Source organism: Saccopteryx leptura, chromosome 3 (assembly GCF_036850995.1).
Source record: "Saccopteryx leptura isolate mSacLep1 chromosome 3, mSacLep1_pri_phased_curated, whole genome shotgun sequence".
In the NCBI taxonomy this organism is placed as follows: domain Eukaryota; kingdom Metazoa; phylum Chordata; class Mammalia; order Chiroptera; family Emballonuridae; genus Saccopteryx; species Saccopteryx leptura.
Genome location: NC_089505.1, coordinates 219,038,114 through 219,062,730, shown reverse-complemented (window position 1 = coordinate 219,062,730; position 24,617 = coordinate 219,038,114). Strand labels below are relative to the sequence as shown.

General features: G+C 42.0%; 1 protein-coding gene across 7 annotated transcripts in view; it reads left to right on the top strand.

Annotated features, from left to right (window-relative positions):
- The window catches only part of AFF3 (ALF transcription elongation factor 3), a 729,890-nt gene that overhangs the window by 643,571 nt on the left and 61,702 nt on the right, over positions 1-24,617 (top strand). For all 7 annotated transcript variants that reach the window (XM_066377560.1, XM_066377559.1, XM_066377558.1 and 4 more), the window contains 2 exons: positions 7,583-7,769; positions 22,573-23,658. In XM_066377560.1, the coding sequence (XP_066233657.1) occupies positions 7,583-7,769; positions 22,573-23,658 (1,273 nt within the window). The remainder of the gene's footprint in view (positions 1-7,582; positions 7,770-22,572; positions 23,659-24,617) is intronic.

Genomic DNA, 24,617 nt, shown 5'->3' with positions numbered 1-24,617 from the left:
TGGAACCATCTGAGGCTTTCAGAATGTGAAGTAATAGGACATAATCAAGAGTCTCAAACTGGAGCATCACAGCCTTATCTGACCTACAGATGTGTTCCATTGCTAAAAACTGTGGAACGTTCTTCATTGTTAGAACTTTTCAAGTTAGCTACTGGCATTTTTCATTAAGGAGATTTTTCTCTGAAAAATGAGAGGAGTTGGTAACACTGGGCTGTCACCTCCACCTGGCAGAGAGGTGCTGTCATGGGCAGCAGCTTTAGACCAGACTGGACTCTCCAGTTTGACACCTTCCCCTCCAGGAAGCCAAAGGTCTGCTGTCATTTATCCTCACATGTGCCTTTTTTCTTACACCGGTACACTTATTTATTCATTTATGCTACTTGCCTGGCCCCTGTAGGTTTTCAGTGTGTAGCCACTAATCTAGATGGTAGCTTTCTAAAGATATCAGTTTTATGAAATCCTAGGCAGCCCCAAAGTAACAGAAAAAAAAATGCATATGTGTATATATGAACATCTCATGGGCTACTTTATAGTAAACAAAATACATTATATCAAAAATCAGTTTTACACACTTTATCAAGAATCACTGTTACATTAAGTTAATCATTATTAGTTGAAAATCTATGCCAGACCCTCTACTAGCTTTGTGGATACAGGATAATTTAAATAACTCCTATTCTTGCTATGTTAAGGGCTACAGTAAAGAAATAGGGGCTAAGAGGAGGAAACATCCATTATGCCTAGGGAAATTAGGAAAAACTACAAAATAAAGTAGCACTGCAGCTCAGCCCTGGAGAGTGAATAGGAGATAATCAGAGGAACAGCAGGAGAGAGGGCTTTCTGGCACAGAACATGGAACGTGCAAAGGTGACCAACTAGAAACAGACACAGATTGTCAAAATGATGAGAGATTATCATGGCTGAGGTTTAGGGATGGACCCATTGAGGTGAAGCTGGAGATTTGATTGAGGCCAGACCATGAATAGCTTCAAAAGCCATGTTTTAACAGAAGAATTGTTCCTGGGGATAATGCAGAACAAATAAAAATATTTTAGTACAGGACCAATGCTCCTATCAGATTTTTCTTTTTTTTAGAAGATAATCCCAGCACTGTGAACCTTTTTGTGCCAGGTTTTCCCTTTTTTACTTCTTATAATGTGGTTATAGTTTTAGATCAATTAATTAATACACTGGGGAACAAAATTTTTGTTGCATCCACAAAAACACTTGTTCTTACCTAATTCGAGTGTGCTGATCTCAAATCCGACATTAGTTTTTCTCTGTAAGCTACAGCTTTTTTGCAATTCAAGATTTTAGGTTTTCATCTTATTGTAAAATTTTTAACATTTAGTTTAACATAATGAAGTAGAATGTCTTGGACATCATCTTTGTGAAAATATAATAATTTTTATAATGCAGTAAATACACTAATATATGAAAAGATATCACTGCATCAGAATTTGTCTACAATTTTGAAATAGAACATATTAAAACATTTATTTTAATCATAAAATTTGCGCAAAACGTATTTAAATTCTATTCAGGCCAAAATTTGCATTTGTAGCTCTTGCGTCTGTGTACTTGTTGAGGACAATCTCGTTTGATGCTCCATCAGTAGTCTGCTCATCACTAACAGCTCCAAGATTTTCAGGAAACTTATCAAGGTGACTGTTCAGGAAGTGAATTTTTATGCTCATGTTACATCTAATGTCGCAGAAAGCCAACAGCATCCTTTGAACCAGAAGTTCATAGTTTTCTGCTTTTTTGTTGCCAAGGAAGTTCTTTGTAACTGCCACAAAAGACTGCCATGCTGCTTTCTCCTCCTTATTTATCTTCCTGGCAAATTCTTCGTCACATATGAGGGTTCAAATTTGGGGTCCATCGAATACACCTGCTTTTACCTTCTCGAAAGACAAGGCAGGAAAAGCAGAAATAATATGTTGAAAGCATTCACTTTCTCTATTCAAAGCCTGAACAAACTGCTTCATTAAGCCAAGTTTCATGTGAAGTGGGGGAAAAATGATCCTGTCTCAATTAACTACAGGTTCATTCACAATATTTTGCATCCCTACTCCAGAGCTTCACGTTTCAGCCATTCCTTCTATCCATTGTTTCTCCCAAGCTTGGCTGTCCCGCAAACACAAAAAGCAAAGATATTTTGTGAAACCTCTCTGTTGTCCTAGCAGGAAATTTACCATTTTAAGATCCACACAAATGATTCAGTTATGCTCCTCATACTTCAGAAAGTCAAGGACAATTTTTATGTCATTCTTACTAAGTCATTCGATTTGGGTTGACTAAACTGCTGAGGGGTTAATGACTGCTTGGCATCAGAAAAAGACTCTTCAGATTCTATAACCATTTCCTCATGCATCTTATCAAAATACACTTGATCACCATGTTCACTTTCTACGTCCTTAGAAGAAATAAAACCATTGAAAACTGGAACCGGGAGTGTCTCAGAGTGTGGGATAGGTCATATTGCTGAAGGAATATTAGTATATAAGATCATATGCCATTTTTTCTTGTCGATGCCCTTTGTATGGATCAGACAGAAACAACAGTCACTGCTGTGGTGCTTAGGTTCATGCCAAACCATGGGAATACCAAAAGGCACCTTTGCGTTTTCCTTTTGTCCAGTCACAAAGTATTTCCTCACAATTATGACACACAATATGAGGAGCCCAATTCTTGTCTTGATCACCAAGGGGAACTTGAAAATAGGCAATATATGCACTTGTCACAAATAATGAAATATTGCGCTTTTGACGTTGAAGTGTGTAACAGCCACATATATAACAGAAGGTGTCAGGACTATTCTTACATTTACGCCTACTCAAAGAAGCCATGATTCAATCTTAAAACAAAATAAGAGGGTGTTTTTATCAGATAATAATTTTTTTACATTTGAAAACAACTACAATTATGTAAAAATGATGTTTGTAAAACATTAATTGCCTTGTGGTTATGTTCAATCCAAGAGTCGTTGCCCTTGAACTCCAATTTAAAACCCAATGCATGCCATTACCTGTAACAAAAAGAAATTAAAATTGCATAAAAACTAGAGCATGCACCAAAAAACGGATTTCAGATTTGGAATTAGCGATGCAGAAATATAAACAGTTCTAAACCCTCATGCAACAGAAAATGAAAAAAAAAAATTATTCCCCAGTGAAATCAATAAAGATGATTTCAGTACAAGAATACTGTTGCCAGGGGACTGATTGCAGTTTGGAAATCAAGCATTTGTTGAGTTCATACTGATTTCTGAGTGGGAAGGTGCCATAGCCTCTTCTTTAATGTTATCATTCGGTCAAGACCAGTGGGTGCCCCAGGATGTGAGGCACCATGTTGGGCATCACAGCATCCACACAATGCCAAGCAGGCAGATACCCTGCCTCCCAGTTACTGGTTGGTTGAAAGCTTATGGACAACTGTGGATATTTATCCAGGCCCCACAATATACTTGGCAGGAAGGAACATGCTTGACTGTGAGATCCAAGATTTGTCATTTTGGATCCAGATCTTTTCTTGTAATGTCTGTGTTCAGACTTAGCCCAGACCAGATTCTGCGGGGAATGTGTTACTACAGCCAAAGGAAGGGAGACAGCAAGCAGGTCATTTAGAATAAAGCCAGGATTCTTTCAAAGGTATATTTGGTCCTGGCCACTAACAAAACCAACAAGATATTTCTTGAAATCAAAATACGAAAATTTAATAAACCATCCAAGAGAATTGGGCTTAAATCATAGCATATGAAATTTAGAGAAGATTTAAAGAAAGAGTCTCTGAAAGGAAAAAGTAGTATAATTGGAAGAGCCCAAGAGAGGCGCTGCATTCCCCTTAAATATTTTTTATTAGAAAAGAAAAATTGTAATCTTTTGAAAAGTTAAATATTTTTTAAAAACTCATTAAACCGATGGATTTTTTTCTGTTGATTTTTTTTACTCAGTAATCAAATGTGAACACCCACTAAGTCCAACTTATGCTGAGTTGGGTGACACAGACTTCTCCTTGATCTCTCTGGTGTTTCCATGTTGCAGACTCAGTGGCACCATGTTCTGTGAATGCCACATGGTCCAAGAACTCTCATAAAAGTTGTCAAAAGTTATAGCATCATGTCAACCGATCTATGTTACTCTTTCAGCAATAAGTTAAGATTTTAATTAAGTTAATGAAAATATCTTTGGTCTGTAAACATGACAACGAGTTGGCACACTGAAAGTTTAAATGTATGCAGCCTGGTCTTCTTTCAGGAAGGCCTTCCCAATACATCTTTTTCTATCTTCTTGATTCCGTGTCTTCAAAGAGCCTGCCTTCTATTAGCCCTAGTCTGCAGGGATGACCACCCTGTCCTGGTGTCTGAGTCTTCCCCGCCCCGCCCTGCTGCTGCTGCTCCTGCAGAGGCATGGCCACTGTGCAGTGAGCTCAGAACAACCATTGGCCCCAAGGACCGCACAGAGACAAGTCAGGGGTAGTTCTCTAGACCACAGACTGGGCCACCAGAGCTCTTCGGGCTCCTACCCTTAACATGATTCTTTTTTTTTTTTAAATATTTTATTTATTGATTTTTTAGAGAGAGAGGAGTGAGAGAGAGAGACAGAGAGAGAGAGAAGGGGGAGGAGCAGGAAGCATCAACTCCCATATGTGCCTTGACCAGGCAAGCCCAAGGTTTCGAACTGGCGACCTCAGTGTTCCAGGTCGACGCTTTATCCCACTGCACCACCACAGGTCAGGCCAACATGATTCTTTCTGGTGACATGTTCTCTACTCAGATGACTAAAACACAAATATATTCAGTACTGATCCCAGGGGCATCATAAGCCTCACAGCCCTCAAAGCAAAGCATGAAGGAAAACCTAAAATTCTTGGCTCTCTCAACTGTTTTAAAAACAAGTAACAGTTATGCTAGTAGAACTGTCATTTTAAATGAATTTTCTAATTTAAGGAAGGAAAACATGGAAGAATAAGGCTTTTCTGCTGATCTAATTCAGATCAGAGATTCTGTCTCCTTGGGCTGGTGTGTGTCATTCTTGTAGGACAGCAGTTGACCACGGAAGGTGGCATGGCAACTGTGTAATGGCTGTTTTCCCAGGAATTAGAGTGCTGCTTTTCAAGAGTCACTTTGTGGCGCCAGCCTCAGGGAGCACCCCAATCTTTGCTGCTGTCGCCTTGAACACAGTGCCCTGCCCAGGCGCACACAGCACCCGTGCACGCCCTCTCTATTGTTGAATTAAAGCAGGTGGAGTACACTGGTTTGTGATCAAAGCCTTTGGCCATCATGTAAAACCAATCAAATGCTCTTTATTCATCCTAATTCAGTCTTCGGCCACTGTATCTAAAGTGTAGCAGGGAGACACATCTCTTTCCTCCACGTGTTGCTTCACTTTGGTGGGGTTTTCAGATTTTGGTTTACTTTTATTAGGAAGAGGGGGGTGTTTGTGTTTTGGAGCTTTTTGTTTTGGAGGCCCCTGACAAATTATTAACATGGTTCCCAGGTGTTCATGTTTGGTCAGAGTCGAATAATCTTTTTTTGTTTTTATGACTTTGTTGATAACAGCCATCTCAACTCCACCAACAGAAAAGATGAAGTTCAGTTCATAAGGGAAGAGAGCAATATGACAGCCCTTTGATCATAACCTTCCCTTCCCTGCCTCTGTCTAAGGAGCCAGGACTTCTCACTCAACACCAGACACAAGTCAGAAGCTGCAGCTCAGGCAAGGCACACATAGACGGACACTGTCTAACACTGAAGACTTTGTCAGACTGTAGCTGCGGACCATGACATTGGTGGGAGAAATGAAAACGACCAGGGAAGGTTATGTTCCAGCCCGCTCTTTCCCCTCACCCTGCAGTTCAAAACGTGGCTTTTATTTTCAGATACATCCTTCAAGACAGTTTCTTGTCTTGTCATGCTTCTAGGAAGCAGGTTCCAATGAGTGTTAACCCCTTAATTACCCCCAGGGCCCCCACACTAAGGATTTATGAGATTCTGTCCTTGGGCAGAGCATTTGGCAAGGATTTAAGAGCTGGAAGAGGAGTCCTTTACCTTGTCCCGGCTGAATCACACTTGAGACTCCACTGACCGGCTCCTGGCCCTGGCCTTCCCTTATGTGCAGTCCTGTTGAAGCACTGGTCATAGTAGGAAGCAGCTATCAAATATTTGCTGACTGCATATAAAAAAAGTGATCCCTGTATTTCTGGATTTAGAATTCGACCTCAAAAGAACAGATTTACATGGAATTCAATTAAAATAGACTTTGAAAATGTTGAATATTATGTGAGTACCAAAACTTTCTTCTTGTCTCAAATGCCCTTTGAGTGGGTGTGTGCTATTTGAATTTTTGTAGTTAATTAATTACCATTCAAAAATGTTTATTTTTCCTATTCTTTCTGAGTATATAACTTCCCGGAAAAGTTCAACATGAATGTGAATATAAATTATAATTTGAAATATTACTGCTTTAAGCCAGCTACTCTAGTAGGGTTGCATTTTAAAATCTGGAATGTATAAAAACATGTAAGTGATGGATACTCACTTTTTACGTAAAGGGCTCAAAGGGAAATTACTGTTTACTCAGCAAGCCGGCTCCTATAAAGGTGACAGCACTTGACTCTGACCGGGAAGAGGCAGAAAGCAGGACCACATAAATTCACTGGTTCCGGCCCTGGCCGGTTTGCTCAGTGGTAGAGCGTCAGCCTGGCATGCAGGAGTCCCGGGTTCGATTCCTGGCCAGGGCACACAGGAGAAGCGCTAATCTGCTTCTCTACCCTCCCCCTCTCCTTCCTCTCTGTCTCTCTCTTCCCCTCCCACAGCCAAGGCTCCACTGGAGCAAAGATGGCCTGGGCACTGAGGATGGCTCTGTGGCCTCTGCCTCAGGCACTAGAATGGCTCTGGTTGCAACAGAGCGACGCCCCATATGGGCAAAGCATCACCCCCTGGTGGGCATGCCGGGTGGATCCCAGTCAGGCACATGCGGGAGTCTATCTGACTGCCTCCCTGTTTCCAACTTCAGAAAAATACCAAAAAAAAAAAAAAAAAAAAAAAAAAAAAAAAAAAAAATTCACTGGTCCCTCGGTCTGCGGAACTCTCCTGCAAGGCCGTGACAGCACAGAGCAGAGCACTATTCCCTTCCTCGCAGCCCACATTCCAGATTAAAGCCAACACATATTTTCAATGTTTACAAAATATTTTTGAACCATTTTGGATTTCCTTGCGTTTTTGTAGATAATTAGATTTGGGGATGCTTTGGAAAAGGTATTCTGGAAACACCATCAAAATAGCAACAGCTGTTCTGGAATCCCGCTGCCTTCTCTTCTAAAATGGCCACACAGATAATATGCCCAACTACCAAGGGGCACCAACTTTCACTCCCAATTTTATTTACATAGATGTAATATTTTTTTAACCATTAGGATGCCTTTGACCTTGATGATTACTCTTCAAGTGCCAAGTGATGGTGGACAGATGTGCAGCTGTGCCCTCTCTCTCCACTGGGGGAGTGACAGCTTGCTGGTGGTGTTAAGTGTTTGCTCACTTGGCTCTCCTTCCCTTTCCTTCCCGGGACCTGTGGGCTGGCAGCACCGTGGTCCAGCAGGCCAGCTGCAGAGTCTCGGTGCCCTCCAGCAAGGGCAGCAGCAGCGGCAGCAGCAGTAGCGGGAGCAGTTCATCCAGCGACTCGGAGAGCAGTTCCGGATCCGACTCAGAGACCGAGAGCAGTTCCAGCGAGAGCGAGGGCAGCAAGCCGGCGCACTACTCCAGTCCAGAGGTGAGGCCCGCGCTGGCCCTGAGCCCCTGGGGACCCCCGGTTCTCACACCCCCGGGACCTTTGTGCTGCGGCAGCCAGAAACCCAGCTGCCACCACCCCTTGGCAGCTGTCAGGTTTGTTCAGACTCAGTGTTTTCCCAGCTCTGTCCCTCCTCACGGTTCTCTTCATTACAGAGCTGCCTTGGAGCACAGAAGCCTCATCTTTCATTGTCCAGAAATCTCTATCTTAGCTTCTAGAAATTTCCAAATATGCTGCAAATATCACTGACTGGAAATACCCCTGTGGATCAGGTCTCCCTCAGGGTCAGCAAGGCAGTGACCAACCAGGACAATTTGGGAAGTGGGGTCACCTACAAGTCATGGGGAAAGGAGCTTCATGGTTTAGACATGGCAAGATCTTCCCTTTTGTACTTTACCACAGATTAGAAGAACAAGAGCTTTAAGTATTAATAAAACCTTTTTAACTGTGTTTTCTTTGAGAACATATAAAAAAGAAAAATTAGCATCACCCAACAAATAATAATGAAACCTTTTATAGCTATAATGAGTATTTATATAGAGATTTAGATGCCTCATATAAAAACATTATAAGGAACCAATAAAAACATTGCTATTTCTACTTTAAAGGGGAAAATTAAATAGTATTTTAGAGCATGGAGGTTCTTGGGAGAGGTTGAGAGCAAATTTCTCAAGTCCACGGTTTTGTACAGAACTTTGATTTCTAAAGAAGGAATAAAATACAGTTTCTTCTTGCGTGTGTAAACAGTAGACATTACCATGGAACACAGGGTTGAATTTTTCACCTAACAACTCACTCTTATCTCCTTGAGGCCAAAATTTCTAAATAGGCTCTGAAATGGAACCAAAGCCACTTAATGCAAACCATAGCAGTGAGAGGGAGCCCCATGATCAGGGGGTCACTTCTGCATCCAGCTTTTGTACCTGTTTCTTAGGATGCTTGAAAGGAGCTGTAGTTTTCTCTGAAGCCCATGGAGTGGCTCTTAAATTCCCTCAGTATTTTCCCCTTCTAGGGTCCCCTCAGGAGGCAGAGACTTCTGCAGGGGCCTTGAGACACCCTAGGAAGTAATACTTCCCTATATTGCCCCTTCCTTCTTCGGCGCCCTTCTGCTCTGCTCCCAGGGCTCTGCGCGCACCCTGAAGCAAGCCGTCTCCTGTGCTTTTTGCTGCTTTCCATGAAACTCACCTTCTTTATATGGGGCGGCTCTTAGCAACATTAACCTGTAAAAGCCACAGGTTGATATAACCCCGACTTTCCCCAGAAACTAAATTATTATTCCTTCTTTATAATTTGATTCATTCATTTATTCACTCATTCAGTATTCATACAACAAGTATTTGTCAAGCATCTGCTTGACTCTGGGATACAGCAATTAGCTGATATGTCCCTGTCCTCATAGAACTGGCATAATAGAGGAGTTAAACAGGCTTCTTCCAAGCCAACTTTATGCAATAATTTGTGAAGAAACTCCATAATAGTATTAGTTATAAGAAATAACTGGGTTCCAGGGTCTTAGCAAAAGGGAAGGCGAGAAGTGGAGGTGGATAAAAAGTGTTAGTGTCTGTGAAGACCTCCCTATCTAGGCTTTTCTCTGTGCCTCTAAAGGTTAAATTCATGAACAGTTGAGCCTTATTTCCATACTGAATGTGACATCTAGAACTCATGAATGAGGCTGACACCTAGCCTAAGAGAAGTACAGTTATCAGGTGCTTTAAGCATGTTCTTTCTAAATGTCACTGAGATAATTACAAAGACTTGAGCTCCTTGGTGATGAAAGGAAGCTCTTGTCATTTCCTCCAGCAGCTATGAGAAGCCCGTAGCTATGGAGAGAGAGCTCTACAAAATCAGCCTGAAAGTGTAAGTTGCCTGAGGCTGCATATAGTCTCCAATCTCTTGCTTCTGTACGCAGAGAGAATGCAGAAGTGGCAACTGCAGTATTAGCCACCCATACTAAGGAATGTCTTAGTTGGAATAAAATTTAGGTTTCTTTTAACATTTTTCCCAAGATTGATACAGATGCCTGACCTTTTCAGAAATAAAGGGAATTTGCAGAATGAAAATTGCAAATAAGGGAAGTAGCATAATGGGGCTGACCCTGCACAGTGTCCCTGTTTCACTCTACTGAGCCAGCCCAAGTCACCTTATAGAGAGCAGGGAGATGTGTGTCCCTGAACCCCATGTGACAAGGGAGCTCTGTGCAGCTAGACCTCACGTTCCACATGCAGACTGGTTTCTGCTGCCTAGAAGCAAAATGATTCTGATTCTCTCTTCCTCTCCTGGCAGCATCCTGATGGGGGGGGGGGGGGTAGAAGGAGGCCCTCCTGATGATTCAAGGAGCCTGCATTCTCTCCCTCAATGTGCCAGCAGCAGAAACCTATGGAGCTCAGCTGCGTTTCATGGCTGTGCTTGTAGACAGCCACTGCATTTTAAGTGGCTTGCAGTAGTATACTGTCTCACCTGTAGGCTGGCGTAGACAAGCCACTGCAAACACTGTTTTCATCATGCAGGCCCCTCTCTATGGCCTGTTGTTTGCTGAGTGTTCTCAGTCTAGTTTTTTTCACTTGAGTTCCATGTTTTTCTCTGGCCTGGTACATCCTTACATGTCAGCACTTTGCAGGGGACAACGCCTTTCCCGTGGCTAGCACATCTATACCCACATACATACCTGCCCAGACAGTGGGCACAGGAATTTGAGGAGGGCCAGTATTAAGTAGTTTTAACCCATCTAGTTCCTCTAGGTCTTCACTCAGCCCATAATATTGCTCATGTAAACTGTATTTTCCATTGTACATTTCCCAAACTTAACTGACCTTTCTCATGGACTGTATGAACTAAAAGCACATTTAGAAAAATGTTTGCCTGGATTGTTCTTAAAGAGCAGCAGACATGTGAAGCAAGTTATTCATCTAGGTGTCCATGGGGGACATGACATGAGCATGATGGAGGGTACCATGAAGCAGGGGCCACATGGGTGGGTAGAGGGTTATGCAGGTCAGAGCGGATATTAATCAGGGAGGATAGTAGTGGCTGAGGATATACAGCAGCCAGCAAGCAAACAAAACTCTGGGCAGAAACCCTGATGGATGGCTCAGGAAGTAGACCACGCCAGTAGTATGCCAGGGACAAGGGTCCCAAGCCCTGAGTTTCAGCCCCCCCCCCCTTCATTGCCACTTAAGTCTTCGTGGTTGAGCTTCTTTGGCCACAATTGCCCCATCCCCAAAATGGCAGATATCCGTGGGCTGCCTAATCTGTGAGGTTGTTCTGAGGAATAACTGATTCAATTTGAGTGACAGCCCATTGTGAGTTATTCTTAGGAGCAGAGCCATAGTGGTCTGCCTCCATAGCCTATTGCAGACACTGCAAGGGACACAAAGAAACAAACCTGGCTTCTGCCTGACAGAAGTGTTAGACTTTGATGAAGACACAGCATGCACACATGAAACAAATATGATCATTCTGTGCAGCTGAGGATACTAAAGGCACAGGTATTGTTAGGAGAGCTAGTGGTATTCTACAAAAATCAGACCTCATTCTATCATTTTAGGTTGAAGACTAATTTTTCTTAATGGAATGAGGTCCTCCTTTCTTGAAGTCACACTGGATGGTGATGGAAGATTAGATGAAGCAGAGGTGGGAAAAACCTGGTCTGCAAATTAGATAACAGGCTTAGTCTCAGTGGTGCCTTGGAACTCTGCAGCTTTGGACATGTCACTTAACCTCTCTGATTCTCATGTACAAAATGGAGGGGAGGGTAATCTTTCTTATCTGTGTGGATTAGGTAGCATAATTGAAGTGGGAGGTACCTGCAGGTGTTCCAGCAACAAAAACTGACTGTGAGGTGATGGATGCCTTGAATGCCAGTCCAAGAAATTTGAATTTCATTTGAGAGGCAATAGGAGATCACTGAAGATCCTTGAGAAAGAAAGTATGATTTAGTGATGTGTTGAAAATGGTACTTCAGAGTGACGTCAGAGAAATGGCGCCGTGAGGGGTGCTCCCAATATCTTCCCTTGAAATTTCAACAAGTTCAACAATTAAAGACAGAGAAAAAGTCTCAGGAGCACCTGAAATATACACACACCAGACAAAGGTATGATTGGGCAAAAAGGTCTGAATATATAATTTCCTCTGAAGGAAATAAGATGGAGTACGGGGTATTTTACTTTTCTCACTGATCTGAGGAAGGGCGCTTTTGTCTGAAGCTGAGCAAAGCAGAGGGTCTGAGGCAGAGGGAAGGAGCTGGGTGAGGGTGGATGATCAAGCAGAGGAGAGAATATACCAGCTCTGCCTGAGATCATGGACGAGGGGCGTGCACGGGCTGCACACTCCAACAAATGTTACTGGTGCGGGGTGCCTGCAGGAGCCAGTGCTGGCGCCAGCAGCTTTGTGCGCTCCTGGCTCCATGATCACGGGCAGTGTGCCAGTGGCTCCACCAGGCACCACAGACGTGGACATGCATAAGCGTACGTGCTCCTGGGCTGGAGAGTTTAGCCTGAGATTATCAGCAATAGACATCTGTGTGGGCTGTTTGTGCATTCCCAGCTCCATGACCATCAGCACGGAAAGTGCACAAGGGCTAGGATCCCTGGGCCTAGGACTGCCCAAGTAGGGCACCTCTGCGGGGCTGATAACAGGCTTCAAAAGTGCATTCCTGCATTCCCAGCTCTGACTGAGATCACAGGCGCTGTGCACCTTAGTGGGTGGGTGCAGACCTCTGTGTACACTGCTGAAGTCATGGGGGCTGGGCACATACATGGCTTGCTGCAGACTACCAAACAGTGCACAAGGTAGGAGCCTGTGGAGATTAGACCTGTGGAGTGCTGAGGCAAACTAGACATACCTGGGGACCCTTAGGCGCTTGATCAGCAATCGGCACCCAGCCTGCAGAAGGGTGAGATGTGCTAGACCTGTCCACCAGCCCTTAGGAAGGCACTAGAGCTATAGTTGGCTCCCAGTCCTGCCTGCTTTTGCTGGTACAGCCTTACCCAGAACTGTACTTTGAGCAGTACTGGACGAAGGACCTGGCCGCTCTTAGAGCCTCTTGCTCTGAAAACAGTGGTTGGGTCAAACCTTACAGCCAAGTCCCCAGGCTGCTAGCTCAGATGGTAGAGACATGGGAAGAGACACCTGGAAAACTGAGACTCCCATTGTCAGAGCCTCCAAGCCCTAACAAGCCCCGCCTACCAAACGGGACCGAGACCCAGCTTATGTCATTACCACAGTGACACAACAGCAAATCTCTGCTTCAGAGCCCCCCAGGAGCAAAACCTGTGGTACAGCGCCACCTGCTGAAAAAAGGAAGAAGCTACCTCTCAAAACCAGGAAAAAAATTACATTTTCATAACTCTTTTTTCTTTTCATTTTGGTAATTTTATCTTCTTTCCTTTTTATTCTTTCTTTTTCCTTTTGAACTTCATTATTCATAGTTGTTACATTTTTCATTCCTATTATTTTATGAGAGTTTCACTTCAAAAATCTTTACATTATCCTTGTTTTTGTTTTGGGGGCTTTTTTGTTTTGTTTTGTTTTTCTTTTTCTTTTTCTCTCATTTGATTATCATTTATCAATAAATTATTATATTTTGGTTTCATATTTTTCTTTGTGGCATTTTGCATCTTTTATACTTCATTTTTTATCTCTTTTGTCATTTTTCCTCAGTTCCTGCTCCTTGTTCTCTGCAGTTTTTGTTCCACTTCTCATTATAGAATTTTCATTTTTTCCACTGTATCATTTCAACTTTTATTTTTTTAATTTTCTCTTATTAGGGATAACAATACCACTCTCAAATGCCATTAATAAAAAAGAAATCAAATATCATGGATACAAAAGACAGAGAGGTAGCTAGATAGATGATGAAAAATCTCTTCAAAAAATTTTCAATTGCTTGGAAACATTAGAGTTAAATGACAGAATTCAAAATTGAAGACCTAAAAATACTCAGGGAAATACAAGAAAGCATGGAAAGGCAATTTAGAAAGCTCAAAAAACAATTTAATGAACAAAAAGAATACATCACCAAGGAAGTTAAAACTACAAAAAGGAACCAAACAGAGATGAAAAACTCAATACATGAACTGAAAAACATGGTAGCAAGCTTAGCTAGTAGAAGAGGCCAGATAGAGGAGAGAATTAGTGACATACAAGACAGACAACTAGAGATACTACAGAGACAAGAGGAGAGAGACTCATGGGTTCAAAAAAGAATGAGAAAGCCCTACAGGAATTGTCCGACTCCTTCAGAAAGAGCAACATAAGAATAATGGGTATATCAGAAGAAGAGAGAGAAAATGGAATGGAGAACATATTCAAACAAATAATAGATGAGAACTTCCCAAGCCTGTGGAAAGAATTAAAGCCTTGAATCCAAGAAGCAAACAGAACACCGAGTTACCTTAACCCAAACAGACTTACTCCAAGGAACATCGTAATGAAATTATAACAAACCAATGACAAAAAATCGTCAAGCAGCCAGGGAAAAGAAGAATATAACATATAAAGGAAGGCCCATTAGACTATCATCAGATTTCTCAGCAGAAACTGTACAAGCCAGAAGAGGGTGGACCCCAATATTTAAAGTAATGAAAGATAGGAACTTCCAGCCGAGAATACTATCAAAGCTGTCCTTCAAATACAAAGGGGAAATAAAAACATTCATAGATATAGAAAAGATGAGAGAATTTATCACTGGAAAAACCACTCTTAAGAAATACTAAAGGGGATTATCTGACCACATACAAAGAACAAAACAATACAAAATCACAAATAAAAGTGCAACAAGATCAAAATAAAAACAAGATTAATCTGTGACAACAAAGACAAAAAAGGGGAGAGGGCAAAAATTAACAGTAGCAAAGGAAGATGGAATTCAGAAGCACTCATGAGATAATGTACTACAATTAATAAGATATATATTCTTTTTATTACCTAATAGTAACCACCCTTGAAAAATACACTATAGAAACACATGGCTTAAAAAAAGAAGAAACAGAGGAAAGAAGTATGGAATACAACCAAACAAAAACAAATGACAGAAAAACAAAAGAGCAGAACCAAACAAGATACAGAGCTATCAGAAAGCAATATGTAAAATGGCAATAGGAAACTCTCAAGTGTCAATAATTACATTAAATATAAATGGATTGAACTCACCAATAAAAAGGCACAGAGTAGCAGAATGGATCAATAAAGAAAATCCAACTCTATGTTGCATTCAAGAAACATATCTAGCCTGACTAGGCGATGGCACAGTGGATAAAGCATTGGAATGGGAGGCAGAGGACCCAGGTTCGAGACCTTGAGGTCGCCAGCTTGAGCGCGGGCTCATCTGGTTTGAGCAAAGCTTACCAGCTTGGACCCAAGGTCACTGGCTCGAGCAGGGATTACTTGGTCTACTGTAGTCCCACAGTCAGGCACATATGAGAAAGCAATCAATGAACAACTAAGGTGTCGAAACGAAAAACTAATGATTGATGCTTCTCATCTCTCTCCGCTCCTGTCTCTCTGTCCCTATCTATCCCTCTCTCTGACTCTCTCTATAAAAAAAAACACATCTAAGCTACAAGGATAAAAACAAATTCAAAGTGAAAGGTTGGAAAAAGATTCTCAAAGCAAAGAACATCCAAAGAAAAGCAGGTGTAGCCATATTCATATCTAACGATGCTGACTACAAGACAGCAAAAGTAATCAAAGAAAAGAATGGTCATTTCATAATAATAAAGGGGACATTGATTCAAGAAGACATAACACTTCTTAATATATATGCACCAAACCAAGGAGCACCAAAGTATATAAGACATCTACTAACTGATCTAAAAATAAAAGCCGACAAAAATACAATCATACTTGTAGACCTCAGTACACCGCTGATGGCTCTAGATCGTTCATCCAAACAGAAAATCAATAAAGAAGGATTGGCCTTAAATGAAACACTAGAACAATTGGCTATGATAGACATCTTCAGAACATTTCATCACAAAATGCCAGAGTATACATTTTTCTCCAGTGTACATGGAACATTCTCAAAAATTGACCATATGTTGGGTCACAAAAATAACATCAACAATTCAGAGAGATTGAAATTATACCGAGCATATTCTCTGACCCTAAAGCTTTGAAACTAGAATTCAATTGCAAAAAAGAAGTAAACAAACCCACAAAAATGTGGACATTAAACAACATCTAAAAAATGAGTGGGTCAAAGAAGAAATAAAAGCAGAGATCAAAAGATATATACAGACAAACAAAAATGACAATACAACATATCAGAATCTCTGGGATGCAGCAAAAGTAGTTATAAGAGGGAAGTTCATATCACTACAGGCCTATATAAACAAACAAGAGAGCGCCCAAGTAAACAACTTAACATCACATCTTAAGGAACTAGAAAAAGAAGAACAAAGGCAACCCAAAACCAGCAGAAGAAAGGAAATAATAAAAATCAAAGCAGAAATAAATGAAATAGAGAACAGAAAAACTATAGAAAAAAATCAATAAAACAAAGAGCTGGTTCTATTTAAAGAGCACTAAGGAAAAAAGAAAAAGGACTCATATAAACAAAATCCAAAATGAAAGGAGAAATCACCACAGATATTATAGACATACAAAGAATTATCATAGAATACTATGAAAAACTATATGCCACCAAATTTAATAAACTAGAGGAAATGGATACATTTCTAAAACAATACAATCTTCCTAGATTGAGTCATGAAGAAGTAGAAAGCCTAAACAGATCCATAAGCAGGGAGGAAATAGAAACAACTATCAAAAACCCCTCAAAAAATAAAAGTCAAGGGCCAGACGGCTATACTAGTGAATTCTATCAAACATTCAAAGATTGGGTTCCTGTTCTACTCAAAGTCTTCCAAAAAATTGAAGAAGAGGCAATACTTCCAAACACATTTTATGAGGCCAACATAACCCTCATGCCAAAACCTGGCAAGGACAACATAAAAGAAAACTACAGACCAATATCTCTAATGAATACAGATGCTAAAATCCTAAACAAAATACTAGCAAATTGAATACAACACATTAAAAAAATAATTCATCATGATCAAGTGGGATTTATCCCTGAATCACAAGGATGGTTCAACATACATAAAACAGTTAATGTAATACACCATATCAACAAAACAAAAAACAAAAACCATATGATCCTATCAATAGATGCAGGAAAGGCATTATCCAACATCATTTTATGTTTAAAACACTCAACAAGGCCCTGGCCGGTTGGCTCAGTGGTAGAGCGTCGGCCTGGCGTGTGGGGGACCCGGGTTCGATTCCCGGCCAGGGCACATAGGAGAAGCGCCCATTTGCTTCTCCACCCCCTCTCCTTCCTCTCTGTCTCTCTCTTCCCCTCCCGCAGCCAAGGCTCCATTGGAGCAAAGATGGCCTGGGCGCTGGGGATGGCTCCTTGGCCTCTGCCCCAGGCGCTAGAGTGGCTCTGGTCGCGGCAGAGCGACACCCCGGAGGGGCAGAGCATCACCCCCTGTTGGGCAGAGCGTCACCCCTGGTGGGCAGAGCGTTGCCCCTGGTGAGCGTGCTGGGTGGATCCCGGTCGGGCGCATGCGGGAGTCTGTCTAACTGTCTCTCCCCGTTTCCAGCTTCAGAAAAATACAAACAAAACAAAACAAAACAAAAAAAACACTCAACAAAATGGATATAGAAGGAAAATATCTCAACATATTAAAGGCCATTTATGACAAACCATCAGCTTACATCATATTAAATGGCAAAAAGCTGAAAACTTTTTTTCTAAAATCAGGAACAAGACAAGGCTGCCCACTCTCCACTCTTATTCAATGTAGTGCTGAAAGTTCTAGCCAGAACAATTACACAAGAGAAAGAAATAAAAGCTTCACTTTTTATAGATGATATTATCCTGTATATAGAAAACCCCAATGACTCCACTGAAAAACTAGTAGAAACAATAAACTAATACAGTAGAGTTGCAGGACACAAATTAATATACAGAAGTCTATTGCCTTCCTATATGCCAACAATGAAACTTCAGAAAATGAACTTAAAAAAAACAATCCCTTTTACGGTTGCAACAGAAAAAATAAAATACCTAGGGATAAACATAACAAAGAATGTAAAGGACCTATATAATGAAAACTACAAGACATAGTTAAGGGAAATCGAAAAAGATACAATGAAATGGAAAAATATTTCTTGTTCTTGGATAGGAAGTATAAATATAGTCAAAATGACCATATTACCAAAGCGATATACAAAATTAATGCAATTCCCATCAAAATTCCAATGTCATTTCTTAAAGAAATGGAACAAAAAATTATCAGGTTTATGTAGAACTATAAAAAACCATGAATAGCCAAAGTAATCCTAAGAAAAAAGAACAAAGCTGGGGGTATTACAATACCTGACTTCAAATTATATCATAGAGTCACGATAATCAAAACAGCATGGTATTGACAGAAGAACAGACACTCAGACCAATGGAACAGAATAGATAGCCCAGAAATAAAACCACATATATATGATCAAATTATCTTTGATAAAGGAGCCAAAAACACACAATGGAGAAAAGAAAGCCTCTTCAATAAATGGTGCTGGGAAAACTGGAAAGCCATGTGCAAAAGAATGAAACTCGACTACAGTTTGTCCCCTTGTAGTAAAACTAATTCAAAATGGATCAAAGACCTAAATATAAGACCTGAAACAAATTACATAGAAGAAAACATAGGTACTAAGCTCATGGACCTTGGCCATAAAGAGCACTTTATGAATTTGACTCCAAAGGCAAGGGAAGTGAAGGCAAAGATAAATGAAATCAACCACATCAGACTAAGAAGCTTTTGCTCAGCAAGAGAAACTGACAACAAAACAGACAGATAGCCAACTAAATGGGAGATGATATTTTCAAACAACAGCTCAGATAAGGGCCTAATATCCAAAATATACAAAGAACTCATAAAAACTCAACAACAAACAAACAAACAATCCAATAAAAAAATGGGAAGAGGACATGAACAGACACTTCTCCCAGGAAGAAATACAAATGGCCAAGAGATATATGAAAAGATGCTCATCTTCTTTAGTTATTAGAGAAATGCAAATCAAAACGGCAATGAGATACCACCTCACACCTGTTAGATTAGCTATTATTAACAAGACAGGTAACAGCAAATGTTGGAGAGGCTGTGGAGAAAAAGGAACCCTCATACACTGTTGGTGGGAATGTAAAGTAGTACAACCATTATGGAAGAAAGTATGGTGGTTCCTCAAAAAACTGAAAATAGAACTACCTTATGACCCAGCAATCCCTCTATTGGGTATATACCCCCAAAACTCAGAAACATTGATACATAAAGACACATGCAGCCCCATGTTCATTGTAGCATTGTTCACAGTGGCCAGGACATGGAAACAACCAAAAAGCCCTTCAATAGATGATTAAATAAAGTAGATGTGGTACATATACACTATGGAATACTACTCAGCCATAAGAAATGATGACATAGGGTTATTTACAACAACATGGATGGACCTTGATAACATTATACTGAGTGAAATAAGTAAATCAGAAAAAGTAAGGACTGTATGATTCCATACATAGTTGGGACACAATTTTGAGATTCATGGACATGGATAGGAATACAGTGGTTATCAGGGGGAAGGGAAGGGAGGAGAGGGAAAATGTGGGGGGAGGGGAGGGGCATAAAGAAAACCAAATAATAGGTGACGGAGGACAATTTGACTTTGGCTGATGGGTATACAACATAATCAAATGTCAAAATATCCTGGAGATGTTTTATCTGAATCTATGTACTCTAATTGATCAATGTCACCCCATTAAAATTAATTGTCTAAATAAAACTTAAAAAAATAAAAAAATGAAATAAAATAGAATTGGTGGCAGTTGGACATTCTATTTGCCTTTCAGCTCTCAGAAAGCTGAAGTTAATGATTGACCATTGTTAGACCCATATTAACCAGCCATTGAAAGTGATGTTGTAAAATATTTAATGACATGGAAAACATTCACAATGTATTGTTGAGTAAAATGGGAAAGTTATAAAATAGGAAATAGTGTTTGATACCATTTGGGGGGAAATATGTTCACAAATAGCAAAAGTCCTGGAAAGGGTCAATAGTTATCACTGGGTGGTAGAATTTTGAGTGATTTTTATTTTCTTTACTTTCCCACATTTCTGAATTACCTACAATAAACATATGTTGCTTTTTAATAGAAAAAGAAAAGAAAACAAAATGGTACTTCAGACTGATTTCTTTAACTGTGAAGTGCAAAAAGAAACCCTAGAGCACATCAGGCAATGGGCCTATTCTACGTTTATAAACTCTCCCCTTCACCATCAGTGCCCCCGGGAGGTCTAAGAGCAAATCCTGTGCGCAGCTGCGCTGTGACTATAGGCAGCCATCAGAAGTCATATGGTGGAGGCCCAGGATGGCAGGGAGGGTGTTACACACACAGCAGGAACCGTGTGCAGGGCGTGCTCTGACACAGTGTTTGCTCCCCTCCCAATATGTGTCCCTTCTCTGCTTCAGGCCCTCCAGCCTCTTCCTATGTCCTGTGCCCCATTTGTCTAGGGGAGCTGAGGTACACAAGTCACTGACTTGTCAGTGCTCACACAGTAAGAGAAATGGGGTTGGGAGGAGACAGTAACAGAAGCCATAAATTGTTAGCCACCAAATTAGTTTTCAGCCCCACTCAGCTAATCTCAGGGAAGGTGAGCACTTGCCCTTGGCAAAGAAGCTGTCCTGTATCCCGCTCCATCACTTGCATAGTCTGCTGCAGCATGTCCCAGGTATTCCCTGTATATTTGGTATGTTCCTTCTCTCTGGAGAAGCCAAAATAAAGCAAGGTCAGAATTTGCATATAACAACTAAGGGACGCCAAAAACAGCTTGTTGGTCTTCTGTGTCTTGCTATGAGCCCTGGTCCTTTTGGTGCATGAAACCAAACAAAGCAAGAAGTCAAGTCGAAGGCCAGACCCTGCCCCCAGGGTTTCTTCTCCCACACCTGTATCCCAGGGTAAAGCCTCTCCACCTCACAGGCCTAGGGCGAGGGCCAGATGCTCATGCTGGATTCCCATGAAATGTCTCTTGTTGTTCCCAGTCACTGGACACCCTGTCCTGGGGTTCCCTTGGGTACAGTTGGTCTCCTCTGTTTCAGAGGAACCAGCAGGATATCCCTTGTCCCTGCTGTGGTTCTGGTGCCTCGTTCCCACACTCAAGGTCCTCTCTATCTTGGCCCTAGCCTCGTGGGCCAGCAGAGGCTTCCCATCTCCCTGAGCCATGCCCCAGACTTCTCCAGACCCATCTAGGGCCCCTGTTTTTCTTCACTCCCCTCCTATGGTTATGTCCCAAGTTCTGCTCTTAATATGGATCTCACTATTGAGAAACGAATCTTGATACATAAAAACAAGCTTTTGAAATTATTGTGCTAAAAAAAAAGTTTTTCTCCTACAAAGGAGCCTGTCTTGCTCTGGACTTTAACCAATCATGTTCAAAATGCAAAGGTAAGCAAGGTCCTTTTTATTCCAGTCTAGTGTTCAGTCTCTCTCAAACAATGGGTGTAACAATTGGAGGGTGTAAGGCTGCAGGGAAAGAAAAACGCAACACCTTAACCACTCAAAATATTTCCCATTTCAGGATAGTCACAAATTGCAAACACTTTGGCTAGAGTTCTACACTTACAAATATACCTTTTTTCTATTAATAATCATAAGCTAAGGATAAATGGACTTTTATTAGAAATCTACCAATCATAATGGGCACACAACGTAAACAGTTCAAATGGTATAGAGATGTTCACCTGAAACCTGTGTACTCTTATTGATCAATGTCACCTCATTAAATTAAATTTAAAAATTAAAATTAAGAAGAAGAAAAAAGAAATCAATCAAACATTTACTTCTAACCTTTTTATGTGACATAGAGCTATGTCCTTCTCCTAGAAAAAGGTGTCTATGAACTATTTCACATTCTGTTTCAGACACACATTGATTGACTACCTGGAACCAATCTATAGGGTACAGTTTAAAACCTGTAATATCCATGATTTGCTCTAAGTTAGCAAAACTGCTTGCAGGAAAGATTTCATCGTCACTTTCATGTCTGAAACATTTATGGTAAAGTGGGGTGGAAGCAGGCTGAGAATGGACTAACCAAGTCCAGGGCCAAGGCACACAGGATTTCTTGTAAAAGGTCTCTTGTAAATGGGAGTTTAGACCACCACACAAGCCATCTTTCCCAGCATGGAATGAATAGAAGTTGCTCAGTCTGCTAGTGGGTAACTACAACTTGCCTTCACCACATGAACTGTGTTAATTCTTTGGAAATATAGGTTCCACTTAATCCCTTTTCTAATTCCCCCCAAAATCTTAAGTCATATAAAAAACAAGTGCTTTAACACTCAGGGCCTTGATACTATTCACTAGCAAACTTTCATGTACTCTCCTTTATATGTGTGTGGTGTGTAGAATTATAAAATGTCTACACTGTCTAACTCTCAGAGGTTCTGGAAGTGGGTTCTGATGAAGCACAGTGCTATCCCTGAGTTTTTGCTAATTGACTTCAAAGTCCCGTGGTAACATTTGAGTGACCTGGGACAGGAAAGGGACACCATCCTGCATCCTGTGTGCCCTCTGAGAGCTGCCACACACTGCTGTGCCTTCTCCTTCCAGCCTATTTATTTTCTGATCATACACCCAAAGGGAATAAGTGAATTTAAAAACAGCCAGGTCCCTTTTAAGTCAGTCTAATAAAAGATGTTCTGTTTGTTGTTGGTCTGCTTTTAGGCTGAGCCTGCGTCTTCGAACAAGTGGCAGCTGGATAAATGGCTAAACAAAGTTAATCCTCACAAGCCTCCTATTCTGATCCAGAATGAGAGCCACAGCCTGGAGCACAGTCAGTACTACACTCCTGGGAAGGACCAAGTGCAGGACTGCGCCAAGCTCCCTGAGGGCTGCCAAGCCGGCCTGAGAGAGAAGGACAGCAAGAACGTCTGCAAGGAAGAGCAGAGGCCAAGGACTGCTAACAAGGCCCCGGGGACTAAGGGGGTGAAGCAGAAGTCCCCGCCCGCAGCTGTGGCTGTGACTGCAGCTGCCCCACCGCCAACGGTCCCCAGTGTGCCCCCCGAGAGCTCCCCTGCACCCACGCGGAGGTCTGCCAGCAAAAAGCCCCCGAGACGCACTGAGAGGACCTCGGCCTGCGAGAGCACTAACTGCCAGCGGCCGGAGGAGCCGGCGGATGCGCTGGGGACAAGCGCAGTGGTCCCACCGGAGCCCACCAAAACCAGGCCCTGTGGCAACAGCAGGACAAGCCACCGCAAGGAGCTGCGCGCCTCAGTCACCTGTGAGAAGCGCCGTACGCGGGGACTGAGCAGGATTGTCCCCAAGTCCAAAGAGTTCATCGAGACAGAGTCGTCCTCTTCATCCTCCTCCTCGGACTCGGACCTGGAGTCAGAGCAGGAGGAGTACCCTCTGGCCAAAGCGCAGACTACAGCCACAGCCTCCTCTGCCAGTGACCATAGGCTCAAGGAGGCTGCCAGCAGCATCAGCAGTGGCGGCGGACCCCGCGCCAATGTAGGCTCTATCAACGCCAGGACCACCAGTGACATCGCCAAGGAGCTGGAGGAGCAGTTCTACACACTGGTCCCCTTCGGCCGCAATGAACTTCTCTCCCCCCTGAAGGACAGTGATGAGGTCAGGTCTCTGTGGGTCAAAATTGACCTGACCCTCCTGTCCAGAATCCCAGAACACTTGCCCCAGGACCCTGGAGTCTTAAGCACTCCTTCGGCCAAGGACACTGAGAGCATACCTCCAAGCCACCCGTCAGACACACCCTCAGAGAAGGCTTTGCCAAAATCTAAGCGGAAACGCAAGGTAAGGCTTGGGGATGAGGGACAGGCAAGGAAGGAGCGCTGTCCCTTAACTTGTGGCTGAGACGACAGCACAAGTAGGCTGCTGATCCAAAACGTGAGGTGGCAGTCCTGTGTGTCCTTGCTTAACAGACATTTATGTAGCACTTCACACGTGTCAGATACTGCAGTAGCTGGTTGACATACATTAACTCAGTTAAACCTTAAAACCACGCAGTGAAGGGCATGCCATTATTATTCCCGTTTTTAGCTCTGAATAACTAAGCCCTGTCCCACTGCATGTTGAAGAAGGCCTACAGTAAATCTTTATCAAGTGGCTGCTGGGCAGGCTGGAAGAGGTAGAAAAGCTAAAGGTGTGGTGAATTGTTGGAAGAGATGTGTTGATATCAACAGTGGGATCGTTTCCTAAGAAGCCAACAAAATTTAAGGCTGTGCCTGGAGCAAAGCATGAAGACTGAAGTGCCTAATACCAGACGACAGCTTCAGAGCCAACATCTGTTGCTCCCAGTCATGTAGATCAAGGAGCTTGGTGGTGGAGAGGGGGTGGGAACAGGGTCTTAAGGACGGAGAACATTTGAGTACAGTCATGTGTCCCTTAATGACTAGGGTTCTGAGAAATACATTGTTAGTGATTCTATTCTTGTTCAATCCTCCTATAGTGCAGTTACACAAACCTAGATGGTCTACTACACACCTGGGCTGTATGGGATAGCCTGTGGTGCCAAGGCTCCAAGCTTGCATGGCAGTTACTGTGCAAGACAAACATGGCATTATCAAGCACGAGGGAAAATTCCATCAAAGAGGCAGACATGAGATGTGTGAGGCTGCTGCTAACATAAAATGGAATGCTGTGTTACCGAAAACTTGGTTTAATAAGTAGAAAGAGTGCACTCTAAAATAACAATGAAAAGTATAGTAAATATGTAAATCAGGAATAGTCATTTATCATTATCAAGTATTTGT